Here is a 16,903-nt window from a genome sequence, read left to right as displayed (position 1 = left end):
AAGGGCACCAGGGAGTCTTCAAATTACTTTTGACCATATGTTTATCTGTGGAGACAGATCAGCTAAGACTCCATTAATGGTAATAGGACTTCAATTGACCTCTCCAGTGGCATCTCCACTACGTAGTGATTTGGGGTCATAGCATTTCCCATTCTGCCATCCAGGGTTTCTCAAGCAGTCATAAATTAGAAGGAACTCTCCTCATCTATTTGTGGTGTCTTCAATGATTATCTGTTAAATGACTGCAAATTTTTCATTGTATTGTTTGAACTAGATAAAAATTGGAGAGGTTTGATTAGAACTATATTACTATGACAGTGGGGGAGGAAAGCATGCTTATTTAAAAATTCTTTTCAAATTCTTTAACTTTTGGGTTGAAAATTTTCTAAGTCATTCTTAATTCCTTCAGAGGTTTTAGAGACTGATTTGGGGTTTGGTTATATTGTACCTCATGATATTTTGGTTTCTAAGGTGGAGTATAGGAAAGATCTGGAAAATAGTAAAGGCCACAGTATTAACTACTGTGAGACTCCTCAGTTCAGGAATGTCAGCAAAATCTCCAAATTCACCAGTGATGTAAGTTGTTAATGTTTTTATGTGCAGGCCTCATAGCTCTTGTCTTCCCATCTTCTAGGACTACTAATATCCTTCCATTCATGTTAATGGGTGTGTATGTTTCAGATCAGGATAGTGGGAACATCAGTAGCTTTTGAATGTAGTAGTCACTACTGACAAAATGGATTATGTATAGTTAGATTAGAGTGATAACTAGCTATTTTGATGCTCTGGTCAAGTAGCAGTAAAATCAGTGGTGATAAGGGAAGACCTCTTTTGGGATCAAGGAGAAACCCTCTTGCGGTCACTGCTGGGGAAGCCCTGTTTGGAGAAGGAACAAGGCAATGCTGAGTGGGGAATGAGCTCTCCTTGTGTATGACTGGGGGAAACTCACTATCTGATAATTTCCTAGTTTAATTAATTATTCTTGGTAACTCACATGAGGCTAATGTAATAAAAACCCTATAAAAATGAAAATAAAATGGTTTTTTAAGTTGCACAGTCTTTTAAACTTATTACTTAAATTTTAAATTTAAATTATTTAAATTAATCTAAATTTCCATTCTTGAAAGTAAATTTCCAGTTGCCTTGCCCTAGTTTTGGCTTTGTGTACAATATATTCCTGACTCATGTGAAAAGATGTGATGTATACCTCAGTCTGATACATGGTTTTATGCTATCACTTTATTTCACTTAAATCATGGACTTCAGAGTTAGAAGACACCTTAGAAATAATCTAGTTTGATCTACTTATTGAGTAAACCTTACCACAGTATTTTTGACAGAGAGCCGCCTTTTTTAATGCCTTCAGAGAAAGGGAACTTGATGCCTATCAGGACAGCTTATTCCACCAACCAATGACTGTATTCATTAGTAAATTCTTATTTATACTGAACCAGAATCTTTCTTTTTGTAACATCGTTAGATCTGGTCTACCTTTCCTCTCTTCCCACTGGCTCTGGTTTACCTTATTCTGCCCACTGATTCTAATAGAGTTAAATTGGAAAATAGTTTAAAGTGTAATAGGAAAATTTATTTTTTATTAGACTATTCTGAAAAGCAAAATGTGTTACTATAAGCAGTGATCATTAATATCCTAAAGATTTCACAGATACCTACTTATATTCACACTATAGACAGTGATTAGGAAAGATACGGTTCCTGCCCTCCAGGGAAATAGACCAAGATCGTTTACCTAACTCGATGTGTTTGGGCCATGTGTATTTGTTGTGCAAGTCTGACCATGACACTTTTGTGTTTAAGAAACTTCACTGACATTTTGCTCTCTGTAGGATTGAATACAAACTCCTCGTCCAGAATTTAAAGCATTTCACAGTCTGTTTCTACCCTGTCCTCTCAGGCTGACTGCATAATACTCCTTGTCAAGCACTTTTATGTTCTCCCCAAACTGACTTGCTTGATATCCTCATGTAGGATGCTCTGTCCCCCATCTTGATGCCTTTGCCCAGGCTGACTCTCATACATGTCATGCTCTCTGTCTCTCCTGTGTTTGGGAACCCCAACTCTCTTCAAGACGCAGCTCCTTATTCATTCAATTGTTAATGTTCTTTCCCCAGAAAATATTTTATATGTATTTTGTATATATTTATATCTACTTATCTGCAAATATGTTGTTTCCCCTAGTAGAATGGAAGCTTCTTAAGGACTGGGCCTTTTTTTGGTCATTGTATCCCCAATATCTAGCATGTTATATGAATGCCGCATAATACATATTTAGCAGTAAATTGTGTTGGATTGAATTGAATTTGTCAAAATCCAAAGTTCCTGATTAAAAATAAAATTTGGATATATATATATACATGTATGTATATATATATGTATAATATAGTTAGAGATGTATAAATAGAGATATGTAGATAGAGATCTGGACTGATAGATATCTGTATAAAGAAGAGATCTAGATAGATATCTGTATATGTCTATATATAGATATGAAGATACACACATTATGTATAGGGATAAGCAGCTAGCTAGCTAGCTAGCTATCTCCAAACTTGATTTGTGTGTGTGTGTATGTATATACACACATCTACATATAATATATATAGTTTGTGTGTATACTTGGTTTTGTACACACATACAGACACACATATATAATATATGATGTGTAGATACCAAAATACCTGTGTACATGCACACACGTTTATCTGTACTTTTAAAAAAATTCAAACGTTGAGAAAAGAAGTGGTTTATAAAGCCTTGTTTCAGTGCTTGGAACAGGATCTTACACACAGTAGGTATCTATAAATATTGACTCAGCTGAGTGACCATAATCTGATTAAAATGCTACAGTCTTTTACATCAGAAGAGAATTGAAAAATCGCTATATTTTCAGATGAGGCTTAAAAAATCCATTTTTCTTGGCTTTAAAGAACCTATATTTTTTTTCCTATATGCTTGCCAGAATGTAGTCAACCAATGCTCTGGTGTTTTATTGGAACTTTGAAAAAATGCTTAACAAGTTTTTAGTGCATTAGCATAACAGCTTAGTATAGTAAACACCTTAACAAAGTTATATTTCATCATTTCTCTTTTGATTTTGAGACCAAAAAAGTGAAGATTATTTTTCTTGTACTGTTTGTGTAAGAGAATGATGAAATTGAATGATGGGTGCCTCTTTGCAGAATAAATACAAGGAAAATTACCAGAACCAGCTGAAAGGCCACTATGAAGGGGTTGGCATGGACCGGCGTACTCTACATGCCATGAAGGTCGCAAATTTGGCAAGCAATGTAAGTTTTTTTTTTTTTTTTTGGAGGCCAAACCAGGCAACCCAGAAAAACAGGTGATGCTTCATGAAAGGGGGGAAGGAAATCTTGACCAATTTTCTTTTACACAGATGATGAATTTGAACACCAGAGCTTTAAAATGTACTAACCCCTAGAATTTGTTATCGATTCTGTTTTCCAAAGGATTTTTATTAATTTATTTAGCTTTCAGTTCATCAAAATGACTAATACAGGAAGCATAATAATACTGGTATTCAATAAAATAAGCTATTATTAAATTATTATGCATGTGGTGCTAAGCTGGGGGTAGGGTAAGAGGGGGGGAACATCTGATATACTAGGAAACCTAGAACATGTTTCTTATTATCAATTTGTATAGAGATAGGTAGTGCCACAGATATAGGATTGAACTTGGAATTGCAGTTATAGGTTTATAACTGGAAGGGATCATAGAGATCATCTAGCCCATTTCCCTCATTTTATGGTGAGGAAATTGAGGCTCAGAAAACTTATGACATTCCCAAGGTTACATAGTATATATCAGAGGTTGGCTTTTTATCTCAATCCTTTGACTCCAGAGGCAGTGCTCTTTCTGCTATATTAGATGTAAAAGTGAACTGATATTATGTCAACTGAATAGAAGAAATAAAATAATAATTCAATTTTCTTACCGAGTGTTAACCTTGAACTGACTTTGATGGTGGTTTCTGCTATGACTCATAGTCAAATCACTCGACTAAGGCTTTCTCCACTCCCCACATTTGCTGCTCTTGCTTTCTGTGTATTTCAGATAGCCTACAAATCTGATTATAAACACGACAATATTGATTACAACTACCCAGCCACTCTTACTCCTTCCTATCAGACAACCATGAAGCTCGTTCCCTTGAAGGATGTAAGTTGATTTCTAAGATTTCCTTTTGCTTTCTTGCTTGTTTCGTTGTTTAGTCATTTTTCAGTTGTGTCCTACTCTTGTGACCCCCTTTTGGAGGGTTTCTTGGCAAAGTTAGTGGAGTGTTTGCCATTTCCTTCTCTAGCTCATTTCACAGATGAGGGAACCGAGACAAACAGGGTTAAGTGACTTGCTCAGGGTTGCCCAGCTAGTAAGTGTCTGAGGCTGAATTTCAACTTAGGAAGACTCATGTCTTTTTGACTCCAGGTCCAGCACTCTGTTCACTGTGCCACCTAGCTTACTACTGCCCTAATGGAGATGAGAGAAAGCAACAAAACTGAATGTTTTAAGGCAGTCAGCTAAAAGAAGAAAATGTAAAAGTTTATAAATATCAGAAAGTTGGTATCTGGAGGGTATTTTTACCGTCTTATTGTGACTTTACCCCACTGTCTTATGTTCTCACTGTTTCTTTGTCTGTTCAACATTTTAATTTATCTTCTGGAAACAGATGACTTTAATTTATGTGCTGGAAATGGATGACTTTTTTTGCCGCAAAATTACTTAGAAAAGGTTGGGTACTTTTAGCATGTCCCTTGTGGGGCAGAATCCTTCAAAATCGGTTGGGTACTTTTAGCATGTCCCTTGTGGGGCAGAATCCTTCAAAATTAGCAGGTTTATTTGGACATATGAAAATCCCGAATGGAGGGCTTCAGGTTTTAGATAGTCAGACCACAAAATAACAAGGCTTGTTGTTATGTGGATTTGGATACAAACAGAAATCTCAGTCAGGTCATACCTCACAAATCTACCTGCTTTGTGTTGGGGACATTTGATATAATAGTAAACCTGGAACATGTTTCTTATTATCAATTTGTATAGAGGTAGGTAGTGCCACAGATATAGGACTAAACTTGGAATTAGGAAGACCTGGGTTCATTCTTGCCTCAGAGATTTATGCTTTGTGTGACCCTGGCAAGTCAGCTACTCTCAACCTCAGTTTCCCCATCTGTAAAATGAAGAGGTTGGATTTAATGACCTTTAAAGTCCTTTCCAGATCTAAATCCATGATCCTATCATCCTATTTCTGTCTCCCAATGCTAGCATTATAGGGGCTTTCTGGACAAAAATATGAAAAACTACCTTTTTTGCATTTTCATTCTCTCAGCTGTGGTCAGAATTAGGAGTAGACAAGCCAGGCAGCTGCCTCAGGTATAACACTCAAGGAGCCCAGCAAAGAATACTTCTTGTGATTCCTTTTAAAAAATGTATATATTTTAATGCCAGAAAAATCTGTCTTTCCACGACACACAGTTTGCTAGCTCTGTGTGTATTATGGAGGAGACTCAAAGCTTCATGCAGGCAGCATCAGACAAGGAACTCAATTTTCAAATTTAGGGGGTTACAATTTTGCCTAGTAAGTACCAACATCTCGTCCCTGCTCTGTCTCTGTCCCAGAACTATGAAGGCAGGCTAATGGAGCAGAAATGGGGGTGAAATAGAGGTATTTAGTTAAAGGGAATTCCATTTAGAAGAATTTTGTCAGCATTAAATGTCATTAAAATTAGACTTCATTCTATGGCAAAAAGCGCCTTCAGAACCTAGACTGCAGCAATATACAAGAATTTCTGATGTCGCAAGGAGGTGATTAACTGTGCTGACTGTTAATTATGTCCCACAGTGAAAAATAATTGTGTTCTACTCCGTATTTAATGCCTAGTTATCTGGCAGGCATATGCAGCTTAAAAATATATTTTTCATTACATTTAATCTTGCGTAACTCAGAATCCTAATTTACTTCTTATGAGATGATCATTTCTGCTACTGAATTAATACATTAGGAAGCTAGCATACACTAATCTCATTAGTGGTTGACATTGAAATAACTTCATTTTTTTTTCTACTTTTCCCTCTATCCCAATTTCAGACCATGCAAAAACTTTATTCTGAATCATTACCTAAATGTCTAATAGTAATTCTTTCATTCACTTACAAAGGTGGCACAAGACTATTCCTAGACCATTGCTAGATTGGCATATACTTTGAATTATTTCTAGTACAGGTATTGCCACCTTACAAGTGAGATGTGTTCTAGAAGTTCCTTTGCAAGCTGGTTGTTTGGAACATTGAACACAGTTTTCCTAGATGCCTAGACCAACCCACAACAGCCTCTTGAAGCATGTGAACTGTGGCATTAGCATACTAGAAGCACGAACTATACTTGCCACACAGAAAGGAGATGGTGACAAGGAAGGCCATTCCTCCTTGTTTCTTGGTTCCAAGGACAGACCTTGGCAAGATTTTTAAATAGGCATTAAATATATTAAATAAATTAGGCATTCTTCAGCCTTCCTTCCTCCACTCTTCTTGCCTGTCTCTGTAGGTACCTTCAAGTTGTCCTGAGTCACCCCATTTACCCCACTGGGTTGTCAGTAACCTTGTTTGTCTTTTGCTTTAGCCAACTGAACCAACCCCAGATACAAGGCAGCAATAGTAGGAGTTGATTAGTCCAGTTGGTTGGCAGACCATAACACCTATCCCTGAAAGCAGGTTCATAGATTTATTCATAGACCAAGAAGAATGCTGAGAAATGATTCTGGGATGATTCAGTGGATGTAAGGGGAAGAGAAATTAGAAATGTCCCCAAAGAAAGCAATCGATACTTCATTCCCCTTTGTAAAAAGTCATGTCAATTATGTTCATTTGTTGTGATTTTTTTCTCTTTTCAGCGCACACAGGTTTTTAACATTTTACAAAATCTACTTTGAATCTTGTGTTCTGTCTCCAAAAATTACCCATGCCTCATTTTAGCAAGTCATTGAGTTAATATTTAAGACTACCATCCTACAATTAAGTAAACGTTGTCCACTTTATATGAGAATAAGCTGACTTCTTGGATGTCTCCTTTTGACCTAGGTCAACTATAGACAGAGCATTGACAAGTTGAAGTACAGTTCTGTGACAAATACTCCGCAGATCGTTCAAGCCAAGATCAACGCACAACAACTCAGTCATGTAAGGGGGATGCTGCTGACCACTGAGTTATTCCTGGCTCTTGGAGGCCATCTGGGAACATTGTGATCACCTCCATTTTACTCCTTTTTATCCACTGGGCTTTTGGCCACCATGAGATTCTCCCTTGATGATCAGCCATGTGAACATGGAGAAAGTGATGTCATGTTGCTTTTCACAGACTCATACAGCTCCCATTTTTTATATTGCTTTCATGTTTGCAGAGTACTTTATATAATGTTTTCTAATTTGATCATAACAGTAATTCTGTGAAGGAGATGCAATTAGTATCCCCATTTTACAGATGAAGAAGGATCTTCAGAAGGTTATAATTTGCTCTGGGTCACATGAGTAGTAGCTGTCTGAGATATGATTTGTCCCTGGCTGATCCTGACTCTAAGCTCAGTGCTTTATCTTTTATGCTTCCATTGAAGGAATGATTCTGGGTTTTTTTTCTTTTTTTTGGTAAAAATCAATCAAATCACACAATCAATTCAATATGTTCTAGAGACAGCTGGTGGCTCATTGGGTTGAGCATGGGGCCTAGAGTTGGGAAGACCTGAGTTCAAATCTGATCTCATATACTTACTTGGTATGTGACTCTGGGCAAATTGCTTAACCCTGTTTGCCTTGGTTTCCTCCACTGTAAAATGGAGAAGATAATAGCACTGACCTTGCAGGGCTGTTGTGAGAATCGAATCAGATAATTTTAGTAAACCTCTTTAGCACAGTGCCTGGCACACATAGTAAATACTACATGAAGATTAGTTATTGTTATTATTAAATGATTAGCCTTATGCCTTCTCTTTTGTTCATTAAAAGGGTCATTCCCTGACTACTTCTTAAAGAGGACTATTCACTCAATGGGCATTAACTCCTCTAAGTGAGTACCTGAAAAGGTCAGCCTGAAAAGGCCAAGGTCTCCCATTGTATCCTGGGCCATCACCAGTCATCCTGATGAATATCTCTGGTCACTGGACCCAGATGGCTCAGGAGGAGAAAGCGAGGTTGGTGACCTTGCACAGCCCTCCCTCCCTCACTCAAATCAAAGTCAAGTGCAAGTTGTGCCATCATTTCTCTGATGTCATGGTCTTCTTATTCCATGAAGGACAAACCAGACAGACAGTAAGCACTATAGAAGTATTAGCTATTATTGTTAGTATTAAATGCTTAGCATTGTGCCTGGTACATATATTAGCCATTATTCATATTATTAAATGTTTAGCACTATGCCTAGCACGGCATATACTGTAATATTACATTAAAATCACTTATTATTTTTATTATTAAATGCTTAACATTGTACCTGGCACATAGTAAGCACTATATAAGTATTAACCATTATTATCATTAAATGTTTAGCAGTGTGCCTGACACATAGTAGGGGATATATAAATACTTACTTTGTGCCTAGTAAAATACTAGGTGCCATGTAAATATAAAAGTATAATAAGACCTCACATTTGTATCTTGCTTGAATGTTTTACAAAGAGTCCCTCTCCCAACCTTCCTAAGAGGTAAGTAGGGGTGATGATTATATAAAACATTTCAATAAATAGAGAAATTGTTACTTAATGATGATAATAACTAATAACTAACATTTTATAGCACTTTCTTTGTGCCAGTGATAAAAATAATGAACAATAACGTTAAAAACCCACAGCTTATATTTATATAATGCCTTGAGGTTTACTTTATAAAGTCTTTTTTGGGAGTCACTGTCTCGTTTGATTCTCACAATAGTCTATGGAATAGGTGATGCAAGGATTTTCAAATCTGTTTTTAAGGTAGAGAAACAGAGTCAGAGAGGTAGAGTCATTTGTCCATAGTCACTTGGCTAAAACATCTGAGAGCTGGGACCCAAACTGAGATCATCTGGTTCCAATCCCAGTGTGCCTTTCACTATGGGGCTGCTTCTTTCCTCGCAGGACTTTCGAGCAGCAATGGAGACTTTCTAATCATGAGAAGTTCTTTAAATTTTTACTCCTCCAGTTTCTTTGGTGCAGGCCTGGGGAGCCCAGTAGGTCTAGCTTCATGTCCCAGCTCTGTTTGTCATCGTCCAATTTTCCGACTGACCTTGGGCAAACTACTTTTACTTCTCTGAGACTCAGAATCCTGATCTGTAAACTGAACAGGTGGAACATAATGGTCTCTAAAGTTTCTAATCTGAACCTTCTATGTTCATTTTTTGGTAGTTGTAGTTACCATCTGGCTTCTCTATTCTGCCCTTTTAAAAGCATCATCGTTCGCCAAATTATAGTCATATTGGAATTGCCCTCTTCTTTCTCCTCTACCTTTCCCCCCCTCTTCCTCCTTTTCCTTCTTCTCCTTTTCCTTCTTGCCCCACTCCAGGATTAGTAATTTGATTTGAATTGGAAGAGAATGCCTGTAGCATTTTTCTTTTTGTCTAAATTAAGGGCACATGTTTGCATTTGGCCTGCTTAGAAATCCTGTATTTAGAAGTTTGTATCTGACATCCTAACAGGTGAATTACCGGGCAGATTATGAGAAAAACAAGTTGAATTATACCCTGCCACAAGATGTACCTCAGTTAGTAAAAGCAAGAGCCAATGCTGAGCTGTTCAGTGAGGTAAGCAAACAATGTGCCTGAATGGGAGCTGGTTCACTCAAGTCAACAAACGCGTTAATTTCATTTGTTAGTTGCATAAATGGGGGATGGTTCAGTTCAATTTAATAAATGTATATTAAATTCCTGCTGTGTGCACATAACTTTGCTAGATGCTAGGAATACAAGAGACAAATGAAGTGCAAGGAACTTATTGCATCCTATTGGGGGACTAGAATGTATATGCAAATAAGTATAGTCTAAAGAAAATTGGGGAGGCAGAGTGACTTGGTCATTGGGGCTGGGGGGAATCATAGAGAACTTCATGGAGCAGGAGGCACCTGAGAAGGGCCTTGAAAAAAGGATTTTGAGATGAGGGCAGAAATGAAAATGAAGTATATTCTAGGCATGGTGGATGACTTGTGTGACTATAGGATATAAAATGACAAGTTTGGGGAATAGTCAGTAGTTGAGTGTGGCTGGAATGTAGAATTTGTGAAGGGGAGTGGCTGGAAGGGTCATCGAGAGTTGCACTGTGGCAGGTCTTAATTGTCAGATTTGAACGATTAGCATTTTAACCCAAGGCAGAGTTGTGGAGCAGGGAATGATATCTGGCATGTTAGAGCTATGGCTTTGGAAGCTTATTTTGGCAGATACAAGGAGGATGGATCGGAGAGGTGAGAGACTAGAAGCAAAGAGAACAATTAGGAGGCTCTTGTAATAACTTAAGTAAAAGGCAAGAAAGGCTGGAATTAGGGGAGTGGCTGTGTAAATGGAGAGAGAAGGATGGTTGTGAGAGATTTTGTGGAAATTAGATCAAGAAAGCTTTATGAACTGACTGGATATGGAGTGAGGATGGTGAGGGAACTTATGACTTCTGCCTCCATTTTCTCAGTTAAGTGGGAAGTGAGGATATTTGCTATGAGAGGAAGGGTTGGGGAGGCATGGGAACCTTAGGGAAAGAAGAGAAGGTTATAAACAACCACTAAGGAATGTGGAAGAAAGAGTCAGTGAGGGTGCTCACTTGGGCAGGATGGGTACTAAAATTGTAATGATACAGAGAAGGTTAGCATGGTCCATGGGAAAGGATGGCACAAATTCGTGAAACATTCCATATTTTAAAGGAAATAAAAGAATCAGGAAAGAATGAGAAGATTGTGGTGTAGCACTCAAGGCCCAAATGAGATCTGGGAATGAATTTACACAACACAGTGGTAAGACTTCCTCCAGTGCCATTCAGTAGCACAGTGTGCATGGAGAAAGCAGGTGGTGAGAGTGATAGCAGAATGTGATCTTCTGGGGGGTAAGGACAGTAGGGACAAGGAAGAAGGAAAGAAAGTAAAGGGTGGAGGCCAATATGCAAGTAAACTGGTTAACTACTGGAGATCAAGACTGTTAAAGGAGGAAAATTAAGCTAGAGTAGGAGGGATCGATTGGGAGAATGGGGTGGCAGGGAGAAAGTCACTAGAGGATACAGTAAGGATGAAGAGGTTTGGGAGGACTGAGGCAAGGAGAGATATGGAAGGACAGGACACATAATGATCACAGAGGGAAATTTCAGAGTTCACAATAAGGTAGGTGACACAGTAATAACGAAGTGCTGAGGTTTAAGGTATAACCTTACAATTATTTCCTATAGTATGAAGGGTTTGCATTGGCATCAGTAGATGGAATAGCAAGACTCAATGATATTATAGATCTTTTCAAGTATTGACATATTATTGTTATTTCATTTGGCTTTGAAACTGTCCTTGAACTGTGCTTTCATTGGCTTAGGGTGGTTCTGATGTGCAAACTCCCTTAATCTGTGCAGTTCAGCAGTTTCTATATAACTTTTAATCTTAGAGTGATGCCTTGATCATAATCACATCGCTCATATGTGCATGAAGCAGGATTTGAAACCAAGATTTTCTTCACTCCAAGGCACATACTGCGAGAATTCCCATTCACATATTATTAAATTTACCTGCCTGCATTTACACGTTATAAATATCCATAATATCCACATTATTGATATAATTCACATATCAATAGCCACCATTATTTATATATTATAAATATTTGCAACATTTATACAATGGATTATATTCACATATCATCAACAATATGAAATTTGGTTGTTTCTATGTTATCAATATTCATAATATCTGCATTATTGATACTATTTGCATAGTATCAATAATATGAATCACCATTATTTACATATAATCAATATTTACAACATTTATATGATTGATTGTATTCATCTATCTTCAATAATATTAAACTTAGTTGTCTTTATGTTACCAACATTCATAATATTCACATCATTAATACTGTATACATCCTATTGATAATATTCAATTTAGTTGTCTTTATTTAAATGCATGGCCCCTGTTGTCATGAACTCTTAATGATGATAAAAATAATAATGAGGGTACAACAGTAAAAGTTCTGCTCCTGATAGCCCATTTTTCTGTATCTTGGGGAAGATAGAGGCTTTCTTTTCTTTTCACTTTTTCACTTTGACTTTGAGCAGTGCTGCCAATAGCTTCTCTTATTCACCTGGTGTTTCCTTTATCAGGTTAAGTACAAAGAAGGTTGGGAGAAGACAAAAGGCCGAGGGTTTGAGATGAAGCTGGATGCCATGCCTTTGTTGGCTGCCAAAGCCTCAGGGGAGCTTGCCAGCAATGTAGGTTTTACCTCATTAACTTGTAAATGCATAAGAAATTGTTCTGATGAGATGCTGGTGGTCATGTGGGGAAAATAATGATTGCTAGGTTGCATTTTAAAGTTGCAGAACTTCTAATACTTTCATCTTATTCTGAATTTGATAAACATTGGGAGATGCTTTAAAAATTTTTCTTCTCTGGGATCCTTTGCCTTGCACTTGGAACAACCTGGCCTCTTTGGTTGGCGCACTTCTCCCCCTCATTCTCCCCACTCATGGGAGACTTTCTTCTTTTTCTTAAGATTAAATACAAAGAAGACTATGAAAAAACAAAAGGGAGAGCCATGGGAACCAAAGATTCGAGGCTTTTGCACTCCCTGCAGGTGGCCAAGATGAGCAGTGAGGTAAACTATTTCTTCCTGTTACTTAGAAGGTATTTTAGGGAAAATTTCTTCAGTGAGCCTTCTTTATTGGTCACCCTGAGGCCATGAGCCAGTTAGAAACTCCTGCTTGAAGCCTCTTCCTTGACTGACCTGTGGGAGAAGTTGGAGGGGTGCAACCTTTGTTCATTAGTCATAACTAGTTATTGTAATTTCAGCATAGCTCAGGGATGGTTCTGGAGAGAGAAATAATCAATAAATGAAGCCCAGGATGTTCAGTTACATGATAGAATGGAGTTTGAGAAGACTTTCACTTTTGTTGGAAAAGTAAGAGAGTGGACTTGGAATCAAGAGGAATCTGGGTTCAAATCCCATGCCTGACACCTGATGAGCCATGTGACTATGAATGCACTTAACTTCTGAACTCATTTCCCTATGGTGCAAAACACACAGAGTTGTTATGAGGATTAGATGAGATCCTCATTTTGTAAACCTAAGAACTCCAAGAATATCAGTTAGCGTTAATATCATAATATCTCCTAATCAACAAATATTTGCTACACTACTACTACTACTACTACTACTACTACCACCACCACCACTACTACTCTTGTGGCTCAGTCTTTTTTAGTCGACTACTACTACTACTACTACTACTACTACCATCACCACTACTACTCTTGTGGCTCAGTCTTTTTTGAGTTGTGTCTGACTCTTCATGATCTCCTTTTTTGGGGTTTTCTAGGCAAAGATACTAGAGAGGTTTGCCATCTCCTTCTCCAGCTCATTTTACAGATGAGAAAACTGAGGGAAACAAGGTGAAGTGATTTGCACAGGGTCACACAGCTAGTAAATCTCTGAGGCTAGATTTGAACTAGGTCTTTCTGACTCCAAGTCCAATACTCTATCCACTTTACCACCTACCTGCCTGCTAAGCTCCTCCCATGTGCCAAGCAGTGTTCTAGGAACTGATAACTCCTAGAAGATGTTTAATTTCTTTTAATGATTTTTAATTATTTCTGTACCTACTTGTTCTACTTCTCTACAGCTGTGTTTTAAGTCAAAAATATTTTTGTGTGTTTGTGTGTGCACCTAAGGTTGAATACAAGAAAAGGTTTGAGGAGAGTAAGACTCATTTCCACTTGCCTATGGATATGGTCAACATCCGGCACGCCAAGAAGGCTCAGGCTCTAGCCAGCGACCTGGATTACAGAAAGAAACTGCATGTCTATACAGTGCTCCCCGAGGACATAAAAACTAACTGGGCCAAAAAAGCCTATAAGCTTCAGAGTGAGGTGAAGTCTCCATCCATCCTGTTTCCAGGCATCCCCAATCTTATCTCTACACACAGGAATCTCAGACTCCTTAGATAATCCTTAGTCTTTGTCTTATATAATTCTTACTTTGTTTTAGTCTTGAGTAATTCTTAGTTTTTAATTCTTTTAGAATTACAAAGGCATGAGTATGTGACAGCAGAGGATTGGTTCCTCCAAGTAGAAAGTCTAAAAACTCCCTTTGGGGTCTTCTGTGATTCACCCAGAGTATTGGAAGGTAAAAAGTAGTTAGGATGACTCTAGATAGGAAAAAAAAAAGATAGAAAATAAAGAGAACTTGAAGATGCTGACCCTACTTGAGAGAATGGAATAGCATTTGGGACAGTTGATACCTGGAGATATTAGGAAGGCAAAGAAAGAGGTATTAGCGATGGAATATTAGATGGGGTAAAGACTGGGAATTTAGTCATAGCAAGGGGAGAGGTCCTTTGGCAAAAGAGCATCGCATATTCAGATAGGACCCCTGTGGGGCAGCACAAGCTAAATACCTGGTTTGGACCCAAGGTTAGTCCAATTGTCTTATTGCTTGAGTAGGACCCAAGATTTTTTGTTTGTTTGCTTTAAGTGGAAGGCACATATAGGGCATGGGGCTTTTTCAGTTTTCTGGTGATTTTCTGGTATCTGTTTCAATTTCTCTTGCAGTTGCAGTATAAGTCAGACCTGACATGGATGAAGGGAGTTGGGTGGATGGCAGAAGGGAGTCTCAATATAGAACAAGCCAAGAAGGCTGGAGAGCTGATTAGTGAGGTAACCAAAATGCAATTCCTTTGGTCTCTCAGACCATGTTCAGTCCTGGAGACATTAAGAGAGATCTGATGAAATCTCTTAATTTCCCTGAACTCCCTCCATTGATTTTTACATAGGATGAATAAAAGACTCTGCACCATTCATTTGTCATCAAGTTAAGTCAACAAACATTTATTAAGTGCTAGCTGTGTGCTTGATACTATGCTACTTACTGGGAATACAAATAAGAGAAGAAGATAGGCCCTACCTACTTTCAAGAAGTATGGGGGGAAATAATGCAACCCAAAATGTGAGGAATTAGGAAGGGAAGAAATAAAGGTATGTAGGGAAGGGTATGGTAGAGAAAGTCCAGAGAGTCAGGGTTATAGCCTGGAAAGGAATGAAGATATGGCTGATGTGGGTATCCTCCTTAAAATGGACGTTCTGGAGGGAACTAGCCAATCACAAGGAGAGGTCAAAGAGGCAGAAGGAAGTTCTAATGTGTGAAATTCAGGGTTATCAGGTTTCTATGGCATGGCAGAGAAAGCCCAAGAGAATCAGGAGTACTCCTTGGAAAGGAGATGAATGAAAGGATTTGAACCTATAACATATTGTACTGAGTTTCACCCTGCTAATGTATTTAGATTCCTTGGGATACATCCTACATAAAGTCAATGAAATTTTATTCCCCCTCCCCTTTTAAATAAAAGCTGCCTTTGAATTCTAATTCCACTTAAAAGATTTATATTATACAGGTCACTAAAGTTCTTTGAAGTTCACATAAGAGATTTGTTTCTTACCTTAGCAACAAACAAATTTCTTTTTTACTTGGAGTGTCAGAAATTTAAACCTCGGTAAAACAAGTAAAGAAGACAAGGTAATAAAAGACTTTTGCAAGGAACTTTTGCATTAGGAAACTTGTCAGGCCTCTGCCAGGCTTTAGGGGACACTGAAATCTTAAGAGATTCATGTTCCTGGGCCAAGAGGGTTGAATGCAGGCCTTCTCCAAAAGCTTTAACTTGGGTCGGACTTTGTTCCTTCTTATCTCCAACAAGGATAGTTAGCAGGGCAGAGTAGATAGAAAGTCAGGAAGATCAGAGTCCAAGCTATGGCTCTGACACGTGCTGTTGAGAGTGTGGGCAAATCACATAACCCCAGGAAACCCTATAACTTTTCAAATGCAGGTGAATTGCTGGTCTGGATAAGTAGAGGGTGTTCTAGACTGAGAATTCCTTGTACTGAAAACTGCCCACAGTACTGACCATTATCTTGGGGTAGAGATATATTGGACAACTCATGTACACAGAAGAGGGAAGAGAGAAGAAAAACACCCACTTGGGCCTTTGTAACTCAGTTCATTATGAAACATGCTAAAAACCACAAAGTGACGGTTAGATTCCCTATGCGGCTTAGATGCTTCTGACTAAGTCCTGCTTGTAGCCCGGAGGTTGAAATGTTCTCAGAGGTAGTAAAAATAAAATCCTAATCTTTACCCCCCCCTCCAATTTCCTTTTCTATACCAGTTCCATTATTTCTAAGATGAACATAACCTGGGGTATACAATTAGATTTGGGGACCCTTTCCATGTAAAGGTAAAATGTCCCCTTTAACAATGGTGAATCCTAGACCCAGAAGGGGAACCTCCTTCCCTTTGTGAACCTCCTATAATATGCAAGTAGTTGAGGGTAATATTTAAATTTATGAATCAATTAATCCATCAACATTTATTAAGCACCTACTGTGTGCCAGACACTATGCTAAGCACTGTGTGCAGCAGTACTCCTGTCCTATAATAAGTTGTGAGGAATAGCCACTAAGTATTTGGTTAAATGAAATGAAGGAATATATACATACATATGTTCAGTAGTATCTTTGTGTCATGGTATTTTCCTTTTTTTTTTTTTAACAGAAAAGGTACAGGCAGAGAGCTGACGCTCTGAAGTTCACCAGTGTTACTGATAGTTCCCAGATGGAACATGCCAAGAAAAGCCAGGAGATGCAGAGTAATGTAAGTACAGAGTTTGTCCCTTGGAATAGGAAG

At 38.1% G+C, this 16,903-nt stretch overlaps 1 protein-coding gene and 1 non-coding gene across 5 annotated transcripts in view; both read left to right on the top strand.

The window, feature by feature from the left end:
• Nucleotides 1-16,903, top strand: part of NRAP (nebulin related anchoring protein) — an 84,035-nt gene that overhangs the window by 23,737 nt on the left and 43,395 nt on the right. For 2 of the 4 annotated variants that reach the window (XM_072622933.1, XM_072622925.1), the window contains exons 12-21: nt 472-576; nt 3,201-3,308; nt 4,096-4,200; nt 7,111-7,209; nt 9,692-9,796; nt 12,336-12,443; nt 12,725-12,826; nt 13,900-14,097; nt 14,779-14,883; nt 16,772-16,870. In XM_072622933.1, coding sequence (XP_072479034.1) covers nt 472-576; nt 3,201-3,308; nt 4,096-4,200; nt 7,111-7,209; nt 9,692-9,796; nt 12,336-12,443; nt 12,725-12,826; nt 13,900-14,097; nt 14,779-14,883; nt 16,772-16,870 — 1,134 coding nt within the window. The remainder of the gene's footprint in view (nt 1-471; nt 577-3,200; nt 3,309-4,095; nt 4,201-7,110; nt 7,210-9,691; nt 9,797-12,335; nt 12,444-12,724; nt 12,827-13,899; nt 14,098-14,778; nt 14,884-16,771; nt 16,871-16,903) is intronic. The other 2 variants (XM_072622950.1, XM_072622941.1) reach the window with 1 other exon arrangement.
• On the top strand, nt 10,789-10,893 carry LOC140521787 (U6 spliceosomal RNA). Its single transcript, XR_011973085.1, has one exon. It is a non-coding gene; the product is annotated as a U6 spliceosomal RNA (small nuclear RNA).

The sequence above is a fragment of the Notamacropus eugenii genome, chromosome 1 (genome assembly GCF_028372415.1).
Source record: "Notamacropus eugenii isolate mMacEug1 chromosome 1, mMacEug1.pri_v2, whole genome shotgun sequence".
Classification (NCBI taxonomy): domain Eukaryota; kingdom Metazoa; phylum Chordata; class Mammalia; order Diprotodontia; family Macropodidae; genus Notamacropus; species Notamacropus eugenii.
Note: the sequence above shows the minus strand (reverse complement) of the source record. Positions and strands in the feature narration are given on the sequence as shown.